Genomic DNA, 21,584 nt, shown 5'->3' with positions numbered 1-21,584 from the left:
CCCTACATTAATTGTTGATGTTGGCTTTTACACTTGACTGTACTATGTTGGATACTAGATCATGTCAGGTCTCTTTGTCAACACATATTTTCACTTGAGGTAAAGCAGTGTACATATTGTATAATGTCAGAATTCCAATTCCAAATTCCTTTATCCAGACCTCGGCCTGTCCATGGAATACAGCTCTTGGAAAGCAAAAAGCTGGAAACACTCTACGATACATTTTTAAAAACCCATTCCAAGTGCATGTTTGTATTGGATTTATCCATTTCCCAGTGCATGTTTGTATTTGATGGTCAATTAAAGAAAGGTTACAGAATTGGTAAGAAACAAAAATTGTGAAGATCACAGATTTACATAAAACCTAGACGGTCTAATGATGACGCTGGTACAAAAAAATCCCTTGAAATATTTCCGTCTGAAATGTCATCTAGGCCCTATTTGATGAGAAATGAATAATCTAATTTTGCATTTGGAGGTTATCGCTCAGTGAGCGTTTTATTCATTTTTGGTTTTGCATCGATGTCTTGCATGTGTAATCGGATTTTACACTGTGTAGTGGCAATAATAATAGAGAACAGAAATTTTTCTATTTTTCATAATCCATACTCGAAGAACCATTTAATTAATGAATGAGCACGTAATAAGTTAGTTGTTTCTGAAACAAGATTGTTCTATTCTATTCTTGGAAACTGAACGGAGCTGGTGTGCGTAGCGCCGGCCTTAGATTGTGTACAGACCAAAGCGTAATGGCAGATCGTTGAAGTTCAGGCTTATGACATTGGCTTGTGGTTCATGTACAGAACAGAATAATGTATGAACAAGGTCATAACAGTCAGACAGCAAATTTACATGTTCGTATTGCACATGAGCTGAGCTACTTTTTAATGGCTCAGGTTTGCTTTGGAGGGAGTAGTTTCTGTTTGGATATGACCATTGGGGTGCATCTGTGTACTTAAAGTTTCAGTTCAAGAATAAGTTTCTGTGATTATAATTGTAAAGGCTATTCTTTCAAACACTTTCAATTGTATTGTACTTTTCATTTCATAAACTTTTCGGGGAAAGGGGGAAAGATTTCATCCAGCACTTATGCATAGCAAAATTATTAAATATTTGGTTGAACAAAATAAAAAGAGCCAAAACACAAATATTCAACCTGCTGTCTCTAGTTTAACGTGGCGGTGCTCAAACTTGAAGCCCTTTAGGAAGAAACTATTAAGTAAATTGTAAACTTGTGGGTACAACCATGTGTAAGTCTAGTTTGTGGAAGTGTCCTGGCTCTGAAAAGAGCCGGTGTGGTGTCAACGCTTTAAACAGTATTCTCTGTTTATCTTCAGGAAAAGTAATAGGCCTACTGTTCGAAATGTCGAGACCACCACACCATGCAAAGCTTCAAAAATAATTTGAAGCCATGTGTTTATCTATCAAATTTGTGTAGCCATATGGCTGGTACATCATCAAACTCATAATGAGCCATTCACATAAAGTTTTTTCTCACAAGTTTGTTGTTTATGACTGTAGTGTATGTTGCAATGAACACATTCATGCTGTATGTGTCATGAAGGTTTGTCATGGTGGCAAGATGGGGGGGGGGGATTTGGATGTTGTATTGGAGGGGGGTCCATTTGGGGCCTTTGCACTTTCATTCTCATAAGACATGTTAAAAAGGGGTCACACAGTGCAATCCTGCGTCACAACACTCAAATCAAGTATGATTTGTTGTGTGAAGTTATTTAGCCTTACAAGCCATTTGTATTCTCTTTTGGGAAGAAATATTTGTGTTGGGGTTTGGAAAGTTTTCGCTTGTATTTTCAAGTTGTTTGTCGGCTTTACAGTTTTTGGATCAATGACACTCAAGTAGCGATGGCTGATCCAGCTGTGATCACACGTTCACATGTTACGCCGTTTAGTGTAACTGCACTTTTCAATCGTGACTGTGAGGGTTCAGTACACGCTGAGAACCGTAAAACATTGATTGTGAGTAGGGTAGTCCATGCTGTATTTTTTCCCTGAATGTTTTAAAAACGGAAAATGTGACAACCTTTTAACCAATTCTACCGATTCCAATCAGAGCCGACCAATAAAAGGAGCAGATGCCAATGCACTTTTTCAAGATCGATCAGGATTAAAAATAGAATGTCCACAATATTATGTCTTCACAACCACGAACCCCAATCCCAAGTGCAGTGTGGCGGCTGCAAAATCAAATAACACAATAACAAATTGTAGGCTAGAAGATCGGAAATATTGTGTAGGGGATTAAGATATAAAACATGATTTTCAGCCCCAAAAACATTGTAAACTCTTGAACCTGTATTATGTTTTCAATCAAGTCAGGAATATCTTCATTGTGGCTGATCAACAGGACCAGTTTGCTTGTCATTTTACTAGTCCATTAGCTCTTTCACTCATCTATCTTTCAAACAGAATGGGGATTCTTTCCAACAATTAATCAATCAATCAATCAATCAATCAATCAATCAATCAATCAATCAATCAATCAATCAATCAGTCAGTCAGTCAGTCAATCAATCAATCAATCAATCAATCAATCAATCAATCAATCAATCAATCAATCAATCAACCAACCAATCAATCAATCAATCAGAAGAAATTGATGTAGTGCCTAAACAAAAATAAATTACTGAACAACACTGAACTACATAGCCAGCCGAACCACTTGGAGTGAATTCTGACTGGTTCTTGGGTGTTTTATTTATGCGTCATTTGGCCAGTGGAAGAAGGCCGATGTATTATATTATTGACACAATTAGTGTGCGTTCATTCCTCAAATTTTATTCAATTGTTTTCACTACAGTTTGTAAAACCTTTTACCCTGCAGTCCATATTCAAGATGGCGCATCGAGACCCGCTCCCTCTCCAGTCTGTTCATTATTCCAAACAGTCTGGGCTATTTACTTTGCTTCTAGAATTAATTGCTGCGCTGTGGGAATCCAGCCGCTGTCATGAATGTTTGTAATGGTTTTATACCGCGTGAGATGGATGCATGTGAGCCACTTGACAAGTTGTGATGGTGAATGTTTTACGAAGATGTAGTGATGAGCTTACAATACTAACTGCATCAGATTGGAGCCATCTCGTTGATTTTCCCCATTGAACACAATGAGGTTCAAGGAAGGAATGAATGTAATGACCCAACAGGCCATTTTGTTTGAATAATTAATGTCTGGTACATTGCCATGCAAGCTCAATCAAAATTTACTGGTTAACTTTTAATTCCTTTGACTGAAGAGACAGTTGCTATCAAATGGTTGGGGCAAGCTTTTCTGTATCAACCTCCAGATGAGTCGTTGTCGTCTAGGTCAGTGGACTCAAGCTCTGTAATTTACAGAATGTGGGTTTGAATCCTGGCCTAGTTAGTCGCGACACTTGTGTCCTTGAGCAAGCCACTTGATCATCATTGCTTCTCCCCACCCAGGAGTACAAATGGGTACCAGTGAGAGCTGGGGAGTAACCTGCGATGGATTGGCATCCTGTCCAGGGGGAATAGAAATATTCTCAGTCGAATAGTGCCAAGGACACCGGATATAAACACCGGCCTGCCTGATGAGCAACATTGGCTCGGGACAGACTTTACTTTTACCTCCAGATGAGCAAACCCTGGTACCATTGTGCCATACACAATCATTCAGTGTATGGGTGTTCACTGTCTCTTTTTCTTGTATAGTATGCAAAAGCATAAATCATTATGTTATAAAAAGTCTGAGGAATTAAAATTTTAAGCAGGGACTTGTGACTAAGCAAGTTACCTTAATACCAGACATTCAAATCTAACTTCAATAATCTTGGTTCGTCATTTTGGGACTAAAGGCCCGGTCCCACTGCAGCGATACTGATAACGATAACGACGCAAAGAGAACGCATTCCATTGCTTGAATGAGCGTGTGCGTATTCTGCGTGGAGCAATTCGACCAATAGAATGCGTTTTCTTTGCGTCGTGATCGTTTTCATTTTCTTATCGCTGCAGTGGGACCGGGCCTTATACTCCTTTTGTTAGAACTGTGCAGCCGTTTAGGCAAAAGCATGGTTGGATGTGCATTACATTGACTTGTACATCTTAAAGACACTGGACACTATTGGTAATTGTCAAAGACCAGTCTTCTCACTTGGTGTATCTCAATGCATAAAATAACAAACATTTGGACTCAATCGGTCGTCGAAGTTGCGAAATAATAATGAAAGAAAAAATACACCCTTATCTCATGAAGTTGTGTGCTTTCAGATGCTTGATTTCGAGACCTCAAATTCTTAATCAGAGGTCTCGAAATCAAATTCGTGGAAAATTACTTTATTCTCGAAACTTTGTTAATTCAGAGGGAGCCGTTTCTCACAATGTTTTACACTATAAACCTCTCCCTAATACTCGTTACCAAGTAAGGTTTTATGTTAATAATTATTTAGAGTAATTACCAATAGTGTCCACTGCCTTTAACATGCTATTTGACTTCCAAAATATTAGGCAGTAGCCACACAGTAGCCGCCAGTAGCCGCTTGTGACCTCAGTGCAAGGAGTCATTACCCCTAGTCATTTGTTTGTGTGCATTAAACATTTGCATGCACGTTTCTAATATTAATTACCTGCAAATTGGTGTTCAAAACTATTGTATGCAGTTTCTAAAATCAATTATCCGATCTCTTCCTCAACAATGAATTAGATGTAATTGATTTTAAAGGCAGTGGACACTATTGGTAATTACTCAAAATAATTATTAGCATAAAATCTTACTTGGTAACGAGTAATAGGGAGCTGTTGATAGTATAAAACATTTGAGAAACAGCTCCCTCTGAAGTAACATGTTTTTGAGAAAGAAGTAATTTTCCCTGAATTTGATTTCGAGGCCTCAGATAGGCCCCTATAGATTTTGAGGTCTCAAAATCAAGCATCTGAAACTTTGAGTGAAGAGGGTGTTTTTTCTTTCATTATTATCTTGCACTTGACGACCAAAATTGAGCTCAAATTTTCACAGTTCGTTACTTTCTGCATATGTTCCGATACATCAAGTGAGAAGACTGGTCTTTGACATTTACCGATAGTGTACAGTGTCTTTAATAGTTGCATTGGGGATGAATAATGATATTTTGCTTCAGTGGATGGCGCACTGAAATCCACAGACTATTTTGTTGGGATTCAAACTTGCATCCAATCACATTCTACTAGTACTCTAGAGTTACACTTTGCACATTGTGTATGTTGAGAGTAATGCAAAACACCGCCCTGATTGGTGTACAAAATATTTCAGTTTGTCTAAATATTGGCAGCTCTGCATACATGTACTTGTACAGTGTATCACCACACTATTAGAAGAAGATCCAAGTACATTACATTTAATGACATCCATAAGGGGACTCTGTAGAAAACCAATTCACAAGAGAAATTTACATGCAAATTAGTTCACCATGGCTCAATATCATTGACATTGGTTTTTGACAAGTATGAATGTGTACTGTAACTCACATTGTACCTTTATGCATCACAGTGAGATTGTACAGTGTTTTAGCCTTTCTATCTGCATTGATTATGCATAATAATTCATCTCTGCATTCAGTCAAGGAGTGCCTATGGAGAGGTCTGGAACAGTAAGGCAGCCAGTCTCCAGAGTATAGAATTATGTGTTTTTCTTACATTATGTGCCATGCGAAGTCACTACTGGCACAATACAGTTCGTTCTGGTAAGGGGCAAGGCAGATTTTCATTATCTCCGTAAAGGAAATTATACACATTGTGACATTTCCATGGGCATCAAGGCAATAGGGCAATTACCCCCATTGCCTCCTCATGCCTGCTTGATTTGAAATATAATTCCTTCATTGTACTCATACTGATTGTGGTACAATGTTTTTGGGGTGGTGTTTGAGGTTCGGAACGAGGAGGAAGAGTACCAGAAGGCGTCAAGAATCTTGAATGGTCCGGTTGGGGTTTAGAACTTGTACACAGCCTACGTTAAAACAATTGTTAAATAAATTAGTCTGCATTAGTCTTCTGGCTATTGCCATTTTGCTCTGTCCATTGATTCACATGTTTGTGTTTCTCACAATTATTAACCTTTGCATTTTAAAGTACATGACTCTGGAAGTATTTAAGCAAGGGTCTAACCCGCACATCGTGTACATTGTACAATGTAACCGAGTCCAAATAGCAATGTACATTGTACTTAAATCTACCGTGTGTAAAGATTTAACCTAAAGACAGTAAGGGTTGGGTTGGGATGCTGAGGCAACATTTCAATCTTGAGTTGCCAGACATACTGAAGATCAATGCTCCATGATCTCGGCGAGCCACACTTTACCGAGATATTGATTAAATCATACAGCTCATTACATATTCATATCATAATACATGTAGCCTACATCTGAGGTACTGTATAGCATGCCTTATACTCCATGTGGGCAACGGCAGCAAAAGCCTCCATGCCCCTGCTCATTGCCTTGATGCCCTTTGGAATGGTCAAAGTACAAATTCAATCTTTCTCATCGAGGTGCTCGCTACTTTTCACGCTATTTGAAGAAAACTGCCTTCAATACATTAAAGTATCAAGTCTGATATAGCGTCGATGGTTTAGGCCTACAGCTTGTTTGCTACACCTTTAAAGTTTAAAATGGATTTCTTCTTCTCTTTATTATAGCCTTGGTCCGACATGCCAGTGGCTGTCACTGAATGAAACTGTTAATGCACCATTGCTAAATCCGTGCCTGAGCTTGATTGATATGTGCGCTTGCCTTTCCAACACTATAACAAACCTTAATGTGAAAGATTGTACACGCATATGAAACCCCCCGTCGGCCACCTGAGATGCCTGGATCTGTGGTTAAACCGTAATTAGACAACCATCGGCTGGAACTTTTGATCATAAATCCCACATTGCCCTGTACATGTACATTATTGCAGCACCGAACACAGGTACCGTTTTTTATTAGCGATGCGGCCTGTGTGCGAAAGACATTTACTTGCATATACTGAGACCCACAGACGAGGAGCTCTATGTATTATTACCCTGTCTGGCCTCGTGCGATGCCTCTTAATGGACCGAGACATACAGTCATGTGAGATGTCTCAAGAAGAAGTCACCCATGCACGTTTTAATAACAGGAATTATAATCAGTATATTAAGCAGGGCAGACTCGTCCTGTAAAGCCAGTGCACGGAGTAGTCCCAGAGAGAAAGAGGGGGGACACATTTACCATTTTATGACTACTAGTTTTGTTGTGTGCGAGGAGTGCAACATGCCGCATGTTCCGTCCTTGCCCGGTGCTACGGCGGCGCAGATTTTACCTGGCTGCTGCTTCAGTTGTCATCATCATCATCATTATCATCAGCAGGCGCATTCCCTTCCCGTTTTAGAGCGGTGAGTCAGTGGTTGGAATATCTAGCTAGCGTAGTGTCTGCAATAAGCAGCAGTTACAGTTTAGGACAGACTCTCGTAATTCATAGTGGGGTAGTGGGCTGTGAAACTCATTCAGCAGTTAACGTGAATGTTCTTGGGCATACTCTTAACATTCACTTGGAGCGTACATATAAAGGCAGTGATGTGAGCAATTTGTAGCCGTATTGTCCAAAGCGACTATACAAATTATCTATTTTGTAATTTACTCTGTCAGCATACTTGATTAATTTACTTGTTTATTATACTGGAGGAAGTTCATTTGCACAACATTTGGGTTTGATGGAGTGTGGGGAGGGGTAAAATGTGAGAAATGAATGTGAACAAATGATTTCTACACTGTATGACATATCTTGCTACACTGTATATATTGATAAGGCATTTTTAAAGATTTTTTACATTGAATTCAAAATTTGAACTTTAAACTCAATTCGCTTGTCTTGTATCTTGCATATTAAAATGCACTTCTGACGTTTCATATATTAATTTATCAATCTATTAATGAATTAATTTTTTTAGTTCATTAGGACAGCGTCTTGTTTCAAATTTCAGTCCTGAGTTTCAGAATATAATAAATTTTGTTTTACACCATTTTAAGAGAGGTTACCTGAGGTTACACACTTCTAAACTTGTTTCCACTTTTATAATGACTCTGTCTCTTGGAAAATGAATGCATCACCAATAAACATTTACCATGGCGCCCCTCTTTAAATTTTTTGCTAATAAAGCTGCTAATTTCAAGATTCAAACTTGCCTCCCATCACTGGGCACACTGGGTAGTGTAGTGTCAAGACATCTGTTGTAGAATGCCATGGTCGTGGGTTCGAACCCCACCCGAGTAGTATGCCTTTTGGGTTTTATTTCCAAATGTCCCAGAAAAGTATACAGGGCATATCACACATAATAAGTGTATGGTGAAACAATAATATTATTCTTTATCCCTGTCGCAAATTAGAACATCTATTATAGACGTTTAATCAACCCAGATTCATTGCTGTCAGTTGAGACAAGTTTTGTGTTGACAGATTCCATAAGGTGTGTGATACGTTGTGCAACTTCAATTTACATGAAGATGCTGTTTCATGCCTGGAGCACTGGGGGACAGTCATTTACATTTACGTACATGTGTAGAAGGTGCGCACCGTATCGTTGCCACAAACCAGTGATGTTTTAATAACTTAATTATGACAGAGGTCAGCAAATGTAATTTCAATAGGTGTAGGACTGGTTTGAGGACACTGGATAGAACATGAGGACATGTTCACATCACATTCATGACTTGCCCTTTTGTACTTGGCCCAACAGGCTAATAAAATGTGTATTCTACTTGCCTACATGAATGTTAAGTTGCCCAGATTTTAATAATGTACTATCAAAATTGTCTTTCTGATATAAATGGTAGTGATTACAACCAGTTCAATGGTCGAATCTACATATTAAAATATATTGACACATTTAACAAATTATTTGTGGCCGTCAGAGTAGCATATGGGCAACAACAGGGGCTTGGTTGACAATACAACCATGTGGGCAACCACAGGGTCTTGTGGGCAACCACAGCGGCTTGGTGGTCAAGCACAATGGGCTTTTTGGCAACCCCAGGAACTTGTGGGCAACACATGGCCTTTTGGGCAACCAAGGGTCTTGTCAGCAACCCCAGTTCCTTGGCGGGCAATCACATGGGCTTGATAGACAAGCAAAGTGGCCTGTGGGCGACCACAGCGGCTTGGTGGACAAGCACATGGGTTTTTCGGCAACCCCAGGAACTTGTGGGCAATACACGGCTTTTGGGCAACCAAGGGTCTTGTCAGCAACCCCAGTTTCTTGGTGGACAAACACATGGGCTTGATAGACAACCAAAGTGGCCTGTGGGCGACCACAGCGGCTTGGTGGACAAGCACATGGGCTTTTCGGCAACCCCAGGAACTTGTGGGCAACACACGGCTTTTGGGCAACCAAGGGTCTTGTCAGCAACCCCAGTTTCTTGGTAGGCAATCGCATTGGCTTGATAGGCAAGCAAAATGGCTTTTGGGCAACCACAGCGGCTTGGTGGACATGCACATGGGCTTTTCGGCAACCCCAGGAACTTGTTGGCAACACTTGGCCTTTTGGGCAACCAAGGGTCTTGTCAGCAACCCCAGTTCCTTGGCGGGCAATCACATGGGCTTGATAGTCAGCAAAGTGGCCTGTGGGCGACCACAGCGGCTTGGTGGACATGCACATGGGCTTTTCTGCAACCCCAGGAACTTGTGGGCAACACACGGCTTTTGGGCAACCAAGGGTTTTGTCAGCAACCCCAGTTTCTTGGTGGACAAACACATGGGCTTGATAGGCAAGCAAAGTGGCCTGTGGGTAACCACAGCGGCTTAGTGGACAAGCACATGGGCTTTTCTGCAACCCCAGGAACTTGTGGGCAACACATGGCCTTTTGGGCAACCAAGGGTCTTGCCAGCAACCCCAGTTTCTTTTTGGGCAATCACATGGGCTTGATAGGCAAGCAAAGTGGCCTGTGGGCAACCACAGCGGCTTGGTGGTCAAGCACATGGGCTTTTCGGCAACCCCAGGGAACTTGTGGGCAACACATGGCCTTTTGGGCAACCAAGGGTCTTGCCAGCAACCCCAGTTTCTTTTTGGGAAATCACATGGGCTTGATAGGCAAGCAAAGTGGCCTGTGGGCAACCACAGCGGCTTGGTGGTCAAGCACATGGGCTTTTCGGCAACCCCAGGAACTTGTGGGCAACACATGGCCTTTTGGGCAACCAAGGCTCTTGTCAGCAATCCCAGTTTCTTGGTGAGCAATCACATGGGCTTGATATGCAAGCAAAGTGGCCTGTGGGCGACCACATCGACTTGGTTGACTTGTAAGCACATGGGCATTTCGGCAACCTAAGAACTTGTGGGCAACACACGGCCTTTTGGGCAACCAAGGGTTATGTCAGCAACCCCAGTTTCTTGGCGGGCAATCACAAGGATTTGTTTGGCAAGCAAAGTGGCCTCTGGGGGACCATAGAGGCTTGGTGGCAACCACATGGGCTTTAGGGCAACCCCAGGAACTTGTGGGCAACACATGGCCTTTTGGGCAATCAAGGGTCTTGTCAGCAACCCAAGTTCCAGGCAATCACATGGGCTTGATAGGCAAGCAAAGTGGCTTTTGGGCAACCACAGCAGCTTGGTGGACATGCACACGGGCTTTTTGGCAACCCCAGGAACTTGTGGGCAACACATGGCCTTTAGGGCAACCAAGGGTCTTGTCAGCAACCCCAGTTTCTTGGTGGACAAACACATGGGCTTGATAGGCAAGCAAAGTGGCCTGTGGGCAACCACAGCGGCTTAGTGGAATAATCTTGTGAAATAAACGTGTACACGTGCAGTCTTGTACATGTTTATTTCACATGATTGTTGAATCCATCCATGTTTTAGCAATGATAGAGTTTTTCAATTCTCAGCAAATTGGGACCGTTTTCAGAGACTAGTTTCTTGAATTGGGGTTATTGCTTAAAAACATTCGAAGATGATTGACATTTTAGGTACTCGCCAAAACTCGCCTCTTACAAAATAAGGAAAATAACCCCAGAAGCTTGGTTATACCCGAAACCACTCGTGCTTACTGTAAACATGGGCCACCGCACAAACACAACAGTATTCATTACAGATTGACGCATAATCTCAAGACACTAATAAGTACCATATCCTACAATGAATATTATTAATAACAACTCACAGTCGTTTACCTGGGGGCCGTACCTGGTATACGTGCACATCTGACTTTGTAATCATCCTGGATAACACATACGCTAATTAATTATTTCTCAAAGTGTCACCCTCTTGCTGCCCACGCTTTATTAAGCTGTCATTTTGTCACCTCGCCGTCTTCATGTTGGTGGTCAGGCTGGCGAAAAGGTTGTGACTGGCATACCCGAATCGTTCATGGAAATGATGTTAAGGTGACAGAGATCTTTGGGAACTTCTAAACCAAAGAATTCCAGTCTAGTAGAATTTTTTTTTATCCAAGTTTGTTGCAGTGGTTACTGTGAATAAAAAAAGAAATGACATGCGGAAGCTTTGTAACCTGTATGCCTACTTGATGTTACATAGTTTTGTAGCATGCTTATCTAATATCTACCAATAAGGTTTTACTCAAAGTACTTTCAAGAGCAAAAAGAAACAATGTATGACAGGTTTTGAATTTTGTTTTATTTTTGAAATTATTTTATAGCATTTTCTGTAGCACCTTAAGGCCGGGGCTCTTCTCTGAACAGAGCTTGTGTCCAGTGTACTTGACAGCTTGGCCTCGACACATAAACTTTTTTTGAAGTTTTCAGGGCCTTGCTCTACATGGTTCATGCATGGAGGAAGAAAATGCAACTTAGCATTCTTTGCTGCAGAAACTCTGCTTGTAACAAGTTTTGTGCTTTATACTGACTTTTTAAAATTGGACCGAGTTTGAAAAATGACGTATGTGTCGTCACTTAAGCGTGATTTTTCAACCAGTCTGGTAGATGTCCAATGTTTAATCATCCACGTATGATAAAAAAAAGCAAAATCTAAATCCCAACGCACAGTTTACTCTACTCTAAAAAGTGCCCTTTTAGTTTACAATGGCATGTACATGTACAGTGTATGTGTAGAAAGTATGCTTACTTAGTTTAGCCATTCTGTCTTTCTTTTCACGGTTTTTATAACAAAATTGAAATGACTGTTTTAGAAATAGAAGTAGTTTGATATTTTAGCATGCAGAAGTTACTGTGTATTTAAGTATCCTGTCACTCTTGTCCATCAGTTCTTGTGGAATTTTGTACCGTGTCCTCCGGAGGATCATGCCCCTGCTTGAGTCTGTACAGTCTAAACTAACCCCCTTGCTAAGAATGGAATGAACGGAATGCACAGGTATCCACTCTGGGGCTGTGGAGCCATTTTCTTTAAGGTCATGGAAATACGATATTTAATCATTATGGTTTAAAGGCAGGGTATACCTTTGGTTTTTGGAACTGTTCATTTTGTTTTATAATCATTAATAAAAGTAGATGTTTACAATAAAATCAGTGAGTGAACATTTCAAAAGGTGGTCGCGTTTTTGAAATATTGCCGAAAGTCCGGAGCGAATATTAATGTCCATGCACTCCTGCAGGAAGAATCATCCCTAAGGCATAAACAAAAAAAATGCTGTGTTGGCGTAACTGGCCCCAAAAATAGGGTAGGTAGGTGGGGATTTTTAACTTTTTTCCCCCTCCCAGTGACAAAAATGATATGTTTTCAGAAAATTCACAAGACTGCAGGACTTGTACCAGAATCTTACCTGCACTTGCTTTGGAAATCTTTTGTGTAATATTTATTGTGGGCGATGACGTGAGGTGAATTGGGTCAATACATGTAGGCCAGTAGGCCTGATACTTCTTAGGGGGCCCCTATGGGCAACTGAGGCAATTTAATCCATGTCCCCCTAGTCATTGCCAAGGTTCCACTTGAAATGTTCCAGATGCAACTAGTATTTCTTGTAGTCATGATTGGTAGAGGCAGTTTTTTACTTAAGTGCAATAAAACTGCCTTGCCCTTGGCAAAAATAAAGTACAGTAACTGAAAATCCAGTTGTGAAAAAAGGAAGTTTTGTGAGGAATATCTAGAAGTGTTAATCCAGTGAGATAAGTAGCATCTTAATGTCTTACAGATAACATTTGAACTCTGAAATGTGTCCCTCGCGAAACGGACTGTCATTTCCAGTACGTATGCATTTTAGTCATTGTACAGGCTTGAGTTAATGCACGCCACACACAGCAAGTGCCATGGCCCCCCCCCTGTGCTTTTGCTGTGACGTGGTGCTCTTTGAAAAGTTCCAGTACAAACTTACAACTTCCTCACAGAGGTGCCCCTTGCAAGGAGGAAAACTGTTGTGTCTCTTCAAGCACCAAGTTCATGATCTTTGTTATTATGTACATATATATGAATCCATGTATGTACTCAATAACTAAATTGTTCCTACTTTTTTTCCAAGGGCATACTGTTTATGTATGTGTGTACCTCTACAAATGGTGCACTGGAAACCTCTGACCACGAACCAACACTGAATTAGTAACATTACATTGTACGTGTAACTAGACACCCCCAAAAATTGTTTGTGAAAAAAATACACCCCATTTTGTTCTGTGCATCCTTTAACTTGCATAGCAGATTCTGTACATAATGAACTTCTATTGTACAGTGGTCATTGATGAATCAGGCATGAACGGCACGCACACTGTGCTCAAAACATACTAGGTTTACGGTTTCTTCTTGGGTTTCCTGCATTTGGACGATTGTAATAGTGTCCGGGCTGTAATGACGCAGGTGAAGGTGCCTTCTTTTACTTGCTCCAATGTCCACATTTTTTAAATGCACTTTGTCTTCGTACCATTCTAATGGTGAAAGCATAGACAGTGTACCATGTCATGCGATCTGCATGAACACAATAAAGTCTTCAACCTGTGTTATTATTTTCTTAGGGCAAGTGCTACTAAGAAAATGCTACTGTAACTGTGTATTGTCACGGTCTGTTCTGATTGTTAGTTTTATACTTGCGCTAGCCTGTACATGAGCGTTTGTAAGACATGTTTTTATCATCAATTTTTCTTTTTCCAGTGCAAGGGAAGTTGTACAAACATACGTAAATGTAGGGCCTACATATTTCGTGTTATGTACTCAAAATATGGATTCTTATGAACAATTATTTATTATACATGTTTTTTGCATCAAGGACAAAGAAAAATTAACACCTACTTATTGCAGTACCCATTGCTAAAAAAGGATCCAAGCTGTTTCAAGCTACCGGGCAACCTTGTTGGTTTAGTGGTCAGACGTCTGAGTGTAGAGAGCTTGGCAACAGAGTTAGTTCGAACCCCACATGCACAGACCTACCAAGTCTCACGCATTAGGAGTGAGACTCACGCATTAGGGGTTTGTCTTACGCTCTCACGCAGGCAACCATTTTCTCACTCATTGGGGCCAGACCGTGAACAAAAATATAAAAATAATGCGCAACCTTCATTGCACGTAGTTTTTCAAAATTATCAACTTGAGCTGCCATAAAAACAGCGCAAATTTGCAGATTGCGCACGCTATTTGCTCTCTCAGAAGATTCAGCGGACAATTCTGCAGAACGCAAAACGTGAATTGCGCACAAGTTTGTCCTGATTTCTTAGCAAATTAGTTGAATGAGCTATGTGACTCAGAGGATTTTGGACATCATTTTAGCCAGAAAGTTATCTTTTGGGGGGAAATAATCTGACACAATCGTACCTCCACATTAACCAGCAAGATCTCCTGGTACCTCATGTAAGTTCTAAGTATACTGTAGGGGTTTATAATGCATTTTGAAACGCTTTGTTTATTTATTTTGTTTTCCGGGACGAACCAATATTTTCTCGGGCGGTAATTCCGTTGTCCGAATAAAATCACTTTTTTTTAGGAGGGTGTTTAAAAAATCTCATGCATAGCTGGCCTCTGAACTTGCCATCTCTGCATGCATGAGCCTCAGAGGTAGATTTTCTTTTTGGAAAAGTATCAAGTGCTTAATGCACATTAAATAAAACACAAGTTAGAACAGTTTATAAAAAATAAAATAAAAAAATCAATGATTGTATTGAACTACCCAAACTAACAGACACAGACTGAAAGTATAAAGTTTCTAATAAAAGGAAAGAATGAAAAGAAACTCCATTAATTTGTAAACAAAAATTAGTGTTTTATGTTGACAAATGACAACAAAATTTACAAGTTTCATAAGTATTGTGACAAAGGCAACGAGTAGTTTGCTGACTGTTTGACCCTGTATTTTTTTTCTTCTTCATTTCCCCTATTTCGCACTGACAAGTGATTGACTACAGTCATGATGAAAAGATACACTAAAAAAGATTGAAGGCAAGCCACTGACTTGTTACATGTACTTGGCACATTGTACCTCGTCTAGTTGGTGTTGTACCTTAATAAGAATAATCCATTTATCCCATTCAACGGATTCAGAATCCACCTTGATTAAATCCTTTTGATGTATCGGTTGACTTCCGGCAGGGTCTCTTTTTTTGTAACACTCTCAGGTGTTGACACTGAGCCTGTACTTGTGACGTTGTGACGTTATAAGTTTGTGGGTTGAGAGACAAGGTTGAACCATGGTTGAACGATCTCTTTGAAATGAAGGAGACTGGTGAGGTAACGGTTAGTCTGCCCTTCATATGAACAATTGTGGCAGCCAGACTTATTCTTGTTGCCACTTGGATGGTTGAGCTTTTAAAGGAACACGTTGCCTTGGAATGGACGAGTTGGTCAAAACAAAAGCGTTTGTAACCGTTTTTTATAAAATGCATATGGTTGGAAAGATGTTTTTAAAGTAGAATACAATGATCCACACAAGTTTGCCTCGAAATTGCGTGGTTTTCCTTCTACTGTGCGAACTAACATGGTCAAAATTTTGACCCCCATAAATGGCCGACGTGTTAGTCGACAAGGTAAAAGGAAAACCACGCAATTTTGAGGCATGTTTGTGTGGATCATTGTATTCTACTTTTACAACATCTTTCTACCCATATGCATTTTATAAAAAACGGTTACAAACGCTTTTGTTTTGACCAACTCGACCGATCCAAGGCAACGTGTTCCTTTAAGGCGGGGGTCATACAATGTAGAACAGTAAATACTCCAACAAAAAATGGCCATGAAAACTTGATGACAACTACTGACAGCATTTGAGAACCATTTTGAGAAAGGATCCCCTTCAAAGTAATACACACGTTTCGCCCTTAAAAATTTGTGTGTGTGTGTGAAATGGAAATAAACGTTGTTGAACCCATGTAAATGTAGGCCTATGGTTTGAAAAATTTGCCACCCTGTTTCAGCCCCTTGTGGCAAGGTGCCTCTAGTGGCAGTTGATTTGGATCGATTGCACATAAATCAGTTAAGTGTAGCCCTCACCTTGAAGTGGCGTCCAGCCTTGTGATGTGAGTCAATCTCTAATAAAACAAAACCTTGAAAAAAAACGAACCCCAAAATCATGCCTGTATACTACACTGATTAATTTGCTTTATATACCATCTCGCCCAAACTTAGGACCATTCGCTATAAAGTTCAATTTGAGTATTTTTTTTCCAGAACACTGGCCCTCCTCAGACAGAAAACCAAGCCTGGGGTGGATTTCACAAAGAGTTAGGATTAGTCTTATCTCGAGTTAGGACCAGTTACTCGTCCTAACTTAGGACTATCCATGTAATTTGTATCTTCTAGGACTAGTCCTAAGTTAGGACTACTCCTAACTTTTTGTGAAATCGACCCCAGGTACTTTCAGATCTTGGGATTCCAGATCTTAGTATCTGCTCTTGTGCCCAAGCAGTGCAGGCAGTTGACACCCTGGAGAACCTCATTGACACAATGTAGCTTTGGAAGGGCTGTAATCAGATTACCTAGTAAAGCAATCAATCCAAACAGAATTACCAGGCTAAGGAGTTATTTTTAGCGTTTGTCGGCAGGCCTTTAGTTGTTGGTTGATGTAAAAAAAAAAGAAGAAAAAAAAAAAGGTCATTTTCATATGTATATATTATTAAAGTTTACTTTTTCAAAGCTATTCGAGTTGGGGGGGGGGGGAGTTCACATAACAATGGAATTGAAACTGAAAATTAAAATTAAGCGCAGATAACCCTTACTTTTTTATTAATTTCACAATAAAATGTATTGCAAGGTCGAATAAAGTTCATTAATATGCAGACATGACGGGATGACTTATGCTGCATATTATACTGTAGCTTTAGGTCTTTGATACTTTTTCAGTCAGTCAGTTTTCAGTCAGCTGTCTGGAATAACTGTCGTAGTTCATCAGTATTCATAATGCAGTGAATGGATCCGGTCCAGCGCACATCTGAGGCTGTATTAAGACCCGGCCATTTATCACGTTCAGGAACACAGAGTGCTCATAATCTGGGTCGGGCTCTGCTCGAGCATTCAGTTGCCACAGGCTCAGCTTTTCAGCCTTTCAAAAAAAGAAAGTTTTGGTCTCGGTCGGGAGACTTGTGATTTGTTTGGCTCCTGTCCTGTTTGGATTGCTAATATAGAGACACAGACAGTTTGACTGTGACGACATTGGATACGTTAGTATGCCGTCAACACTTTGCGAGGGAGGACCATTTCATACTTCTCATTTGCTGTCAGCAAATGCTTGTTGGACGATGTAAGTTAAATTTTTCACTGCGTACTATTTTTGACTGAGGTAAAATGGTTACTTTTCTAGGAAAGTCTACCAGCAAAAAAATTGTGTACAATTTAACTACCTTATTGGTACATGCAGTTGTTCAGTATGACTAGAGAAGGACACTGCACTCCAAGGTCGAGTCTGGTATAATGACACACATGTACTTTTTTTCATTTGTCACTGTTCATGTAATCATATGGACCTGATGTACTGAGAAAAAAATGATTCAAATCCAAAATTAAGTTTTCATAAATGTAGAGGGTAGGCCTACACGTTCACTTTTCTTTCAGATTCAAAGTTATTAAAGGAACACGTTGTCGAGTTGGTCTTTGAAAAGCGTTTGTAACCGTTTTTTATAAAATGCATATGGTTGGAAAGATGTTATAAAAGTAGAATACAATGATCCACACAAGTTTGCCTCGAAATTGCGTGGTTTTCCTTCTACTGTGCGAACTAACATGGTCGGCCATTTATGGGAGTCAAAATTTTGACCCCCATAAATGGCCGACGTGTTAGTCGACGAGGTAAAAGGAAAACCACGCAATTTCGAGGCATGTTTGTGTGGATCATTGTATTCTACTTTAACAACACCTTTCTACCCATATGCATTTTATAAAAAACGGTTACAAACGCTTTTCAAAGACCAACTCGACCGATCCAAGGCAACGTGTTCCTTTAAAATAAAATGATACATTCTACAGTTTATAAACAGTTTGTTGACAGAAAAAAGCATCACTTCACAATGGGAGGTCCTTTTTTTATGTTCTCTTTGTTGACAACAATAGAAAAGGAGTGCTCTTTGATGACAACAATAGAAAAGGCTCTCAAAGGACTCCTTTCCTATTGTTGTCATCAAAGAGAACTCCTTTTCTATTGTTGTCATCAAAGAGAACTCCTTGTTGTCATCAAAGAGAACTCCTTTTCTATTGTTGTCATCAAAGAGAACACAAGAAAAGAACCGCTGTGTGTGGGCTGCCTGCTCATCTCATTAAAAGTCTTCCATAATAGTCATGTTAGTTGAAACAGTAGCAGTTTGGTGTTAACAAGTTTGTTTCAATTCTTATCTCGCCTGCAGCTATTTATATCCATTTAATAAGAAGGAAATTTTTTTTAAAAATATTAATCAGACCAGTGACAGTTTGGAGTTTGCTAACAAAATGATTGTAAAGTCACTGTCTTCGTGTACATAGATGTTCAAGTGTTTGAATTTTTTATTTTTGTGGTTTCACCCCTTGCATTGGGACACGCCCATCCAGTGTACAAAATCTAAACAGTCGTTTTTATGTGCACACATGTAGTTAAATTCAGAAAGATACATACCTCTTGTAACTTTATTGAGTTTGGTCGCATGCCAATATTTTTTCTGCTTAAAATAATTACAAGGTGAACTTTACTGCATTGTGTACACTCATCAGAGAGGTTGAATCTACACATGTATGTACTATGTACAGTAAAGAGACGTAATGGACCAGTTAGAGCAGTGTTGACAGAAAGTTCTTTGTGGTTTAGACCACCAAGGTTTCTCCCCAAGGACCCCTCTTTCTAGCTCTGTTTTGGAATTCCTGTTTGATCGTAGAGGGAAAAGGTCTGATTCAGAGATAAGCCTCATGCACTTTAGTCAAGGTACCCTGCTCTTGTATTGATGACCCCTTGCACCAATGTCACATGTGGCTGCTGCTATGTTGGGTCAACTTGTAAGCAGACCTTGAATTAACCCACTGCACATACAGCAATAAGAGACTTTTTGAGGTGCTGGCGAGAGCAGATACAACGGTCCTTTTTTTTTAGGCTCTGAGCGTGTGCGCGCATGCTCAGTATTGCGTGCTTAGTTTTGAGCATACGCACTTCTGTTAAAAAGGACCGTCTAAAAGTCTCCCATTGCTGTGGGCCCCTGAGCTTTTGGTGTGGTGCCCTTGGAAATATTGGAAAACAAATTTTATAGAAGTGCCACTTACCAACCAGTGGGAAATTGTTGAAAGCGAAGTTTAAGGCCTGAGTAAGCGTGTAAATGCTGAGTTGCCTCAAATTGTGTAACACCCATAGGGACATTGACTGTTAACATGGCGCGAATCTGTACCATGTCAGGATTGGGAAAACACAGAGCCCATTGCCTCTGTTGCTCTGGTGTTGGCCTTGGTGCCCTTCAATGATATCCTCAAAGACGTTTAAGTGCCCTTTGCAAAATCAAAATAGCCTTGCTCTCTTAATATGAAGTTCCTGACCTGACATACCTGTATGTACGTTGTTTAATTTTGTATTGCTGGCCCAGGTTCTCAGTCATAGTTAATAATAATAATAATAATAATAATAACCAATTCTTATATTATAGCGCATTTCACAATAACCGTATCAATGCGCTTTACATTAGTGCCCTGGTCATAGGGCCAATAACATCCCTTTTTAATGTTTCTCAGCTCCCTTGGGAGTATACAGCCTGGGCAACAGTTAATATCGCTCCGAAGGCTTTTTTGGTTCACAATATCAACCTCTACCCTCGCAGGTACCCATTTATATCCCTGGCTGAAGAGAAGCAATTAAAGTAAAGTATTTTGCTCAAGCACACAAGTGTCACGACCGGGGTTCGAACCCACACTCTGGTGACTTAGCACCAGAACTTGAATTCAATGCTCATAACCACTCGGCCATGACACTCTATTTGGGACCCTTCATGAGCCCAGGATCTCTACTCAATGGGTCGACAGATCCCTTCAGCCTGAGTGACAGTATGGAACCAATTCCCCCCCCCCCTCCCTTCTTTGCCATCACCCTCAAGAGCTCCATGGTACAACCATAGAGCAACTAAGCTTTGCTCAGACAATCCAAATTCTAAGATTTGTTTTCTTTCTCTAGTGCCATGAGCGCCTGCAGTATTAGAATTTACACTGGGCTTCAGACCTGAGGCCAGTGATTTAAGCCTCGGGCCAGTAAACCTCAAGATCACACAAATATGAGGGTCTTGTGTTGTTGTTCAAATGTTGACTCTATTTCAGTCTAACAAACTTTCAATTCTGTTGAGCACTGAAGAACACCCGTGATACAATATGCAATAAATCTTCTCTAATGTGCTTGTTGAAATGGTTCAAATTTTAAACTGGGTTCAAATTTTAAACTGTGGCATGTACGTTGTAGGTATTTTATGTGTGTTTTTCTTTTAAATTCTTGTCTTGTGAAAAAACCAAAACTGCCCAAGTAAAATTCTGAAACTACATACCCTGCCGTATCGTGGATTTTCACCCCAAATTTGAGCCCTGGCTTGTCAAGGTAGATACCAGAGCTTGATCAGTCTTCTTAAATGGTAAATACCAAACCGTTTTAGGTTTCTTGAACTTAAAAGTTTAAAACCTTGCCTCGGAAGTCTAGATAGTTTATGACAAGTCAACGTTACTTTTTTGAAAAGTGCAGTGCACCCGTAATTCATGAAGCATTTACTTGGCCTGCTGTACCATGTTGTTAGAATTCTGCAGCTGTTTTTAAAAGTGCCGTTAATCCAGTGGACCATTTACTGAGGGAAAACATGAATTTACTGCCACATTAAATGGATGATGTATTTCTATTTGATGATCTTCATATTATGCAGATGGTAGATGTCAAGAAAGCTAAAGATAGAGTTCCTCCCTTGTGGTACATTTTAAGCATAATTCCCATGACAAAGTCTCGGTCGTGGACCGAGAGTCTCGGCATTTCTGGGATTAGTCATGTTATCTTTAGAACACTAACGAGAAGTTTGTGTACAAAACATTTGCTGTCAGATGTGAAAGATGCTTCTCCTGGATTTTTGTTTTATTTTAGTAATGTTTTGGGGCCAAGTTTAAAGTAAAACCTTGATCTTTTATATATTAAAATGGCTATTAACAATGTACCTATTCTCCAGGAAGTTATATAAAGTTTTCGATTGAGACAGTTGTCAAAAAAATATCTTTATGTTGACACACTTTATAATCTTCATCTGTGCAACTTGTTGTTTCGATACCAGATATCTG

The 21,584-nt window shown here is 40.1% G+C and overlaps 1 protein-coding gene across 2 annotated transcripts in view; it reads left to right on the top strand.

Moving 5' to 3' along the window:
• The window catches only part of LOC139951585 (SRSF protein kinase 3-like), a 68,739-nt gene that overhangs the window by 1,900 nt on the left and 45,255 nt on the right, over nt 1–21,584 (top strand). The window contains exon 1 of one of the 2 annotated variants that reach the window (XM_071950556.1): nt 17,432–17,583. The exons of the other annotated variant lie outside the window; for it this stretch is intronic. Within the exon in view, the coding sequence (XP_071806657.1) occupies nt 17,510–17,583 (74 nt within the window). The 5' untranslated portion in view covers nt 17,432–17,509. Of the gene's footprint in view, nt 1–17,431; nt 17,584–21,584 lie in introns of those variants that run through there. 2 annotated transcript variants of the gene reach the window in all.

This window comes from Asterias amurensis, chromosome 2, assembly GCF_032118995.1.
Source record: "Asterias amurensis chromosome 2, ASM3211899v1".
Classification (NCBI taxonomy): Eukaryota; Metazoa; Echinodermata; class Asteroidea; order Forcipulatida; family Asteriidae; genus Asterias; species Asterias amurensis.
The sequence above is the reverse complement of the archived record's forward strand: the minus strand, read 5'-3'. Positions and strand labels throughout refer to the sequence as shown.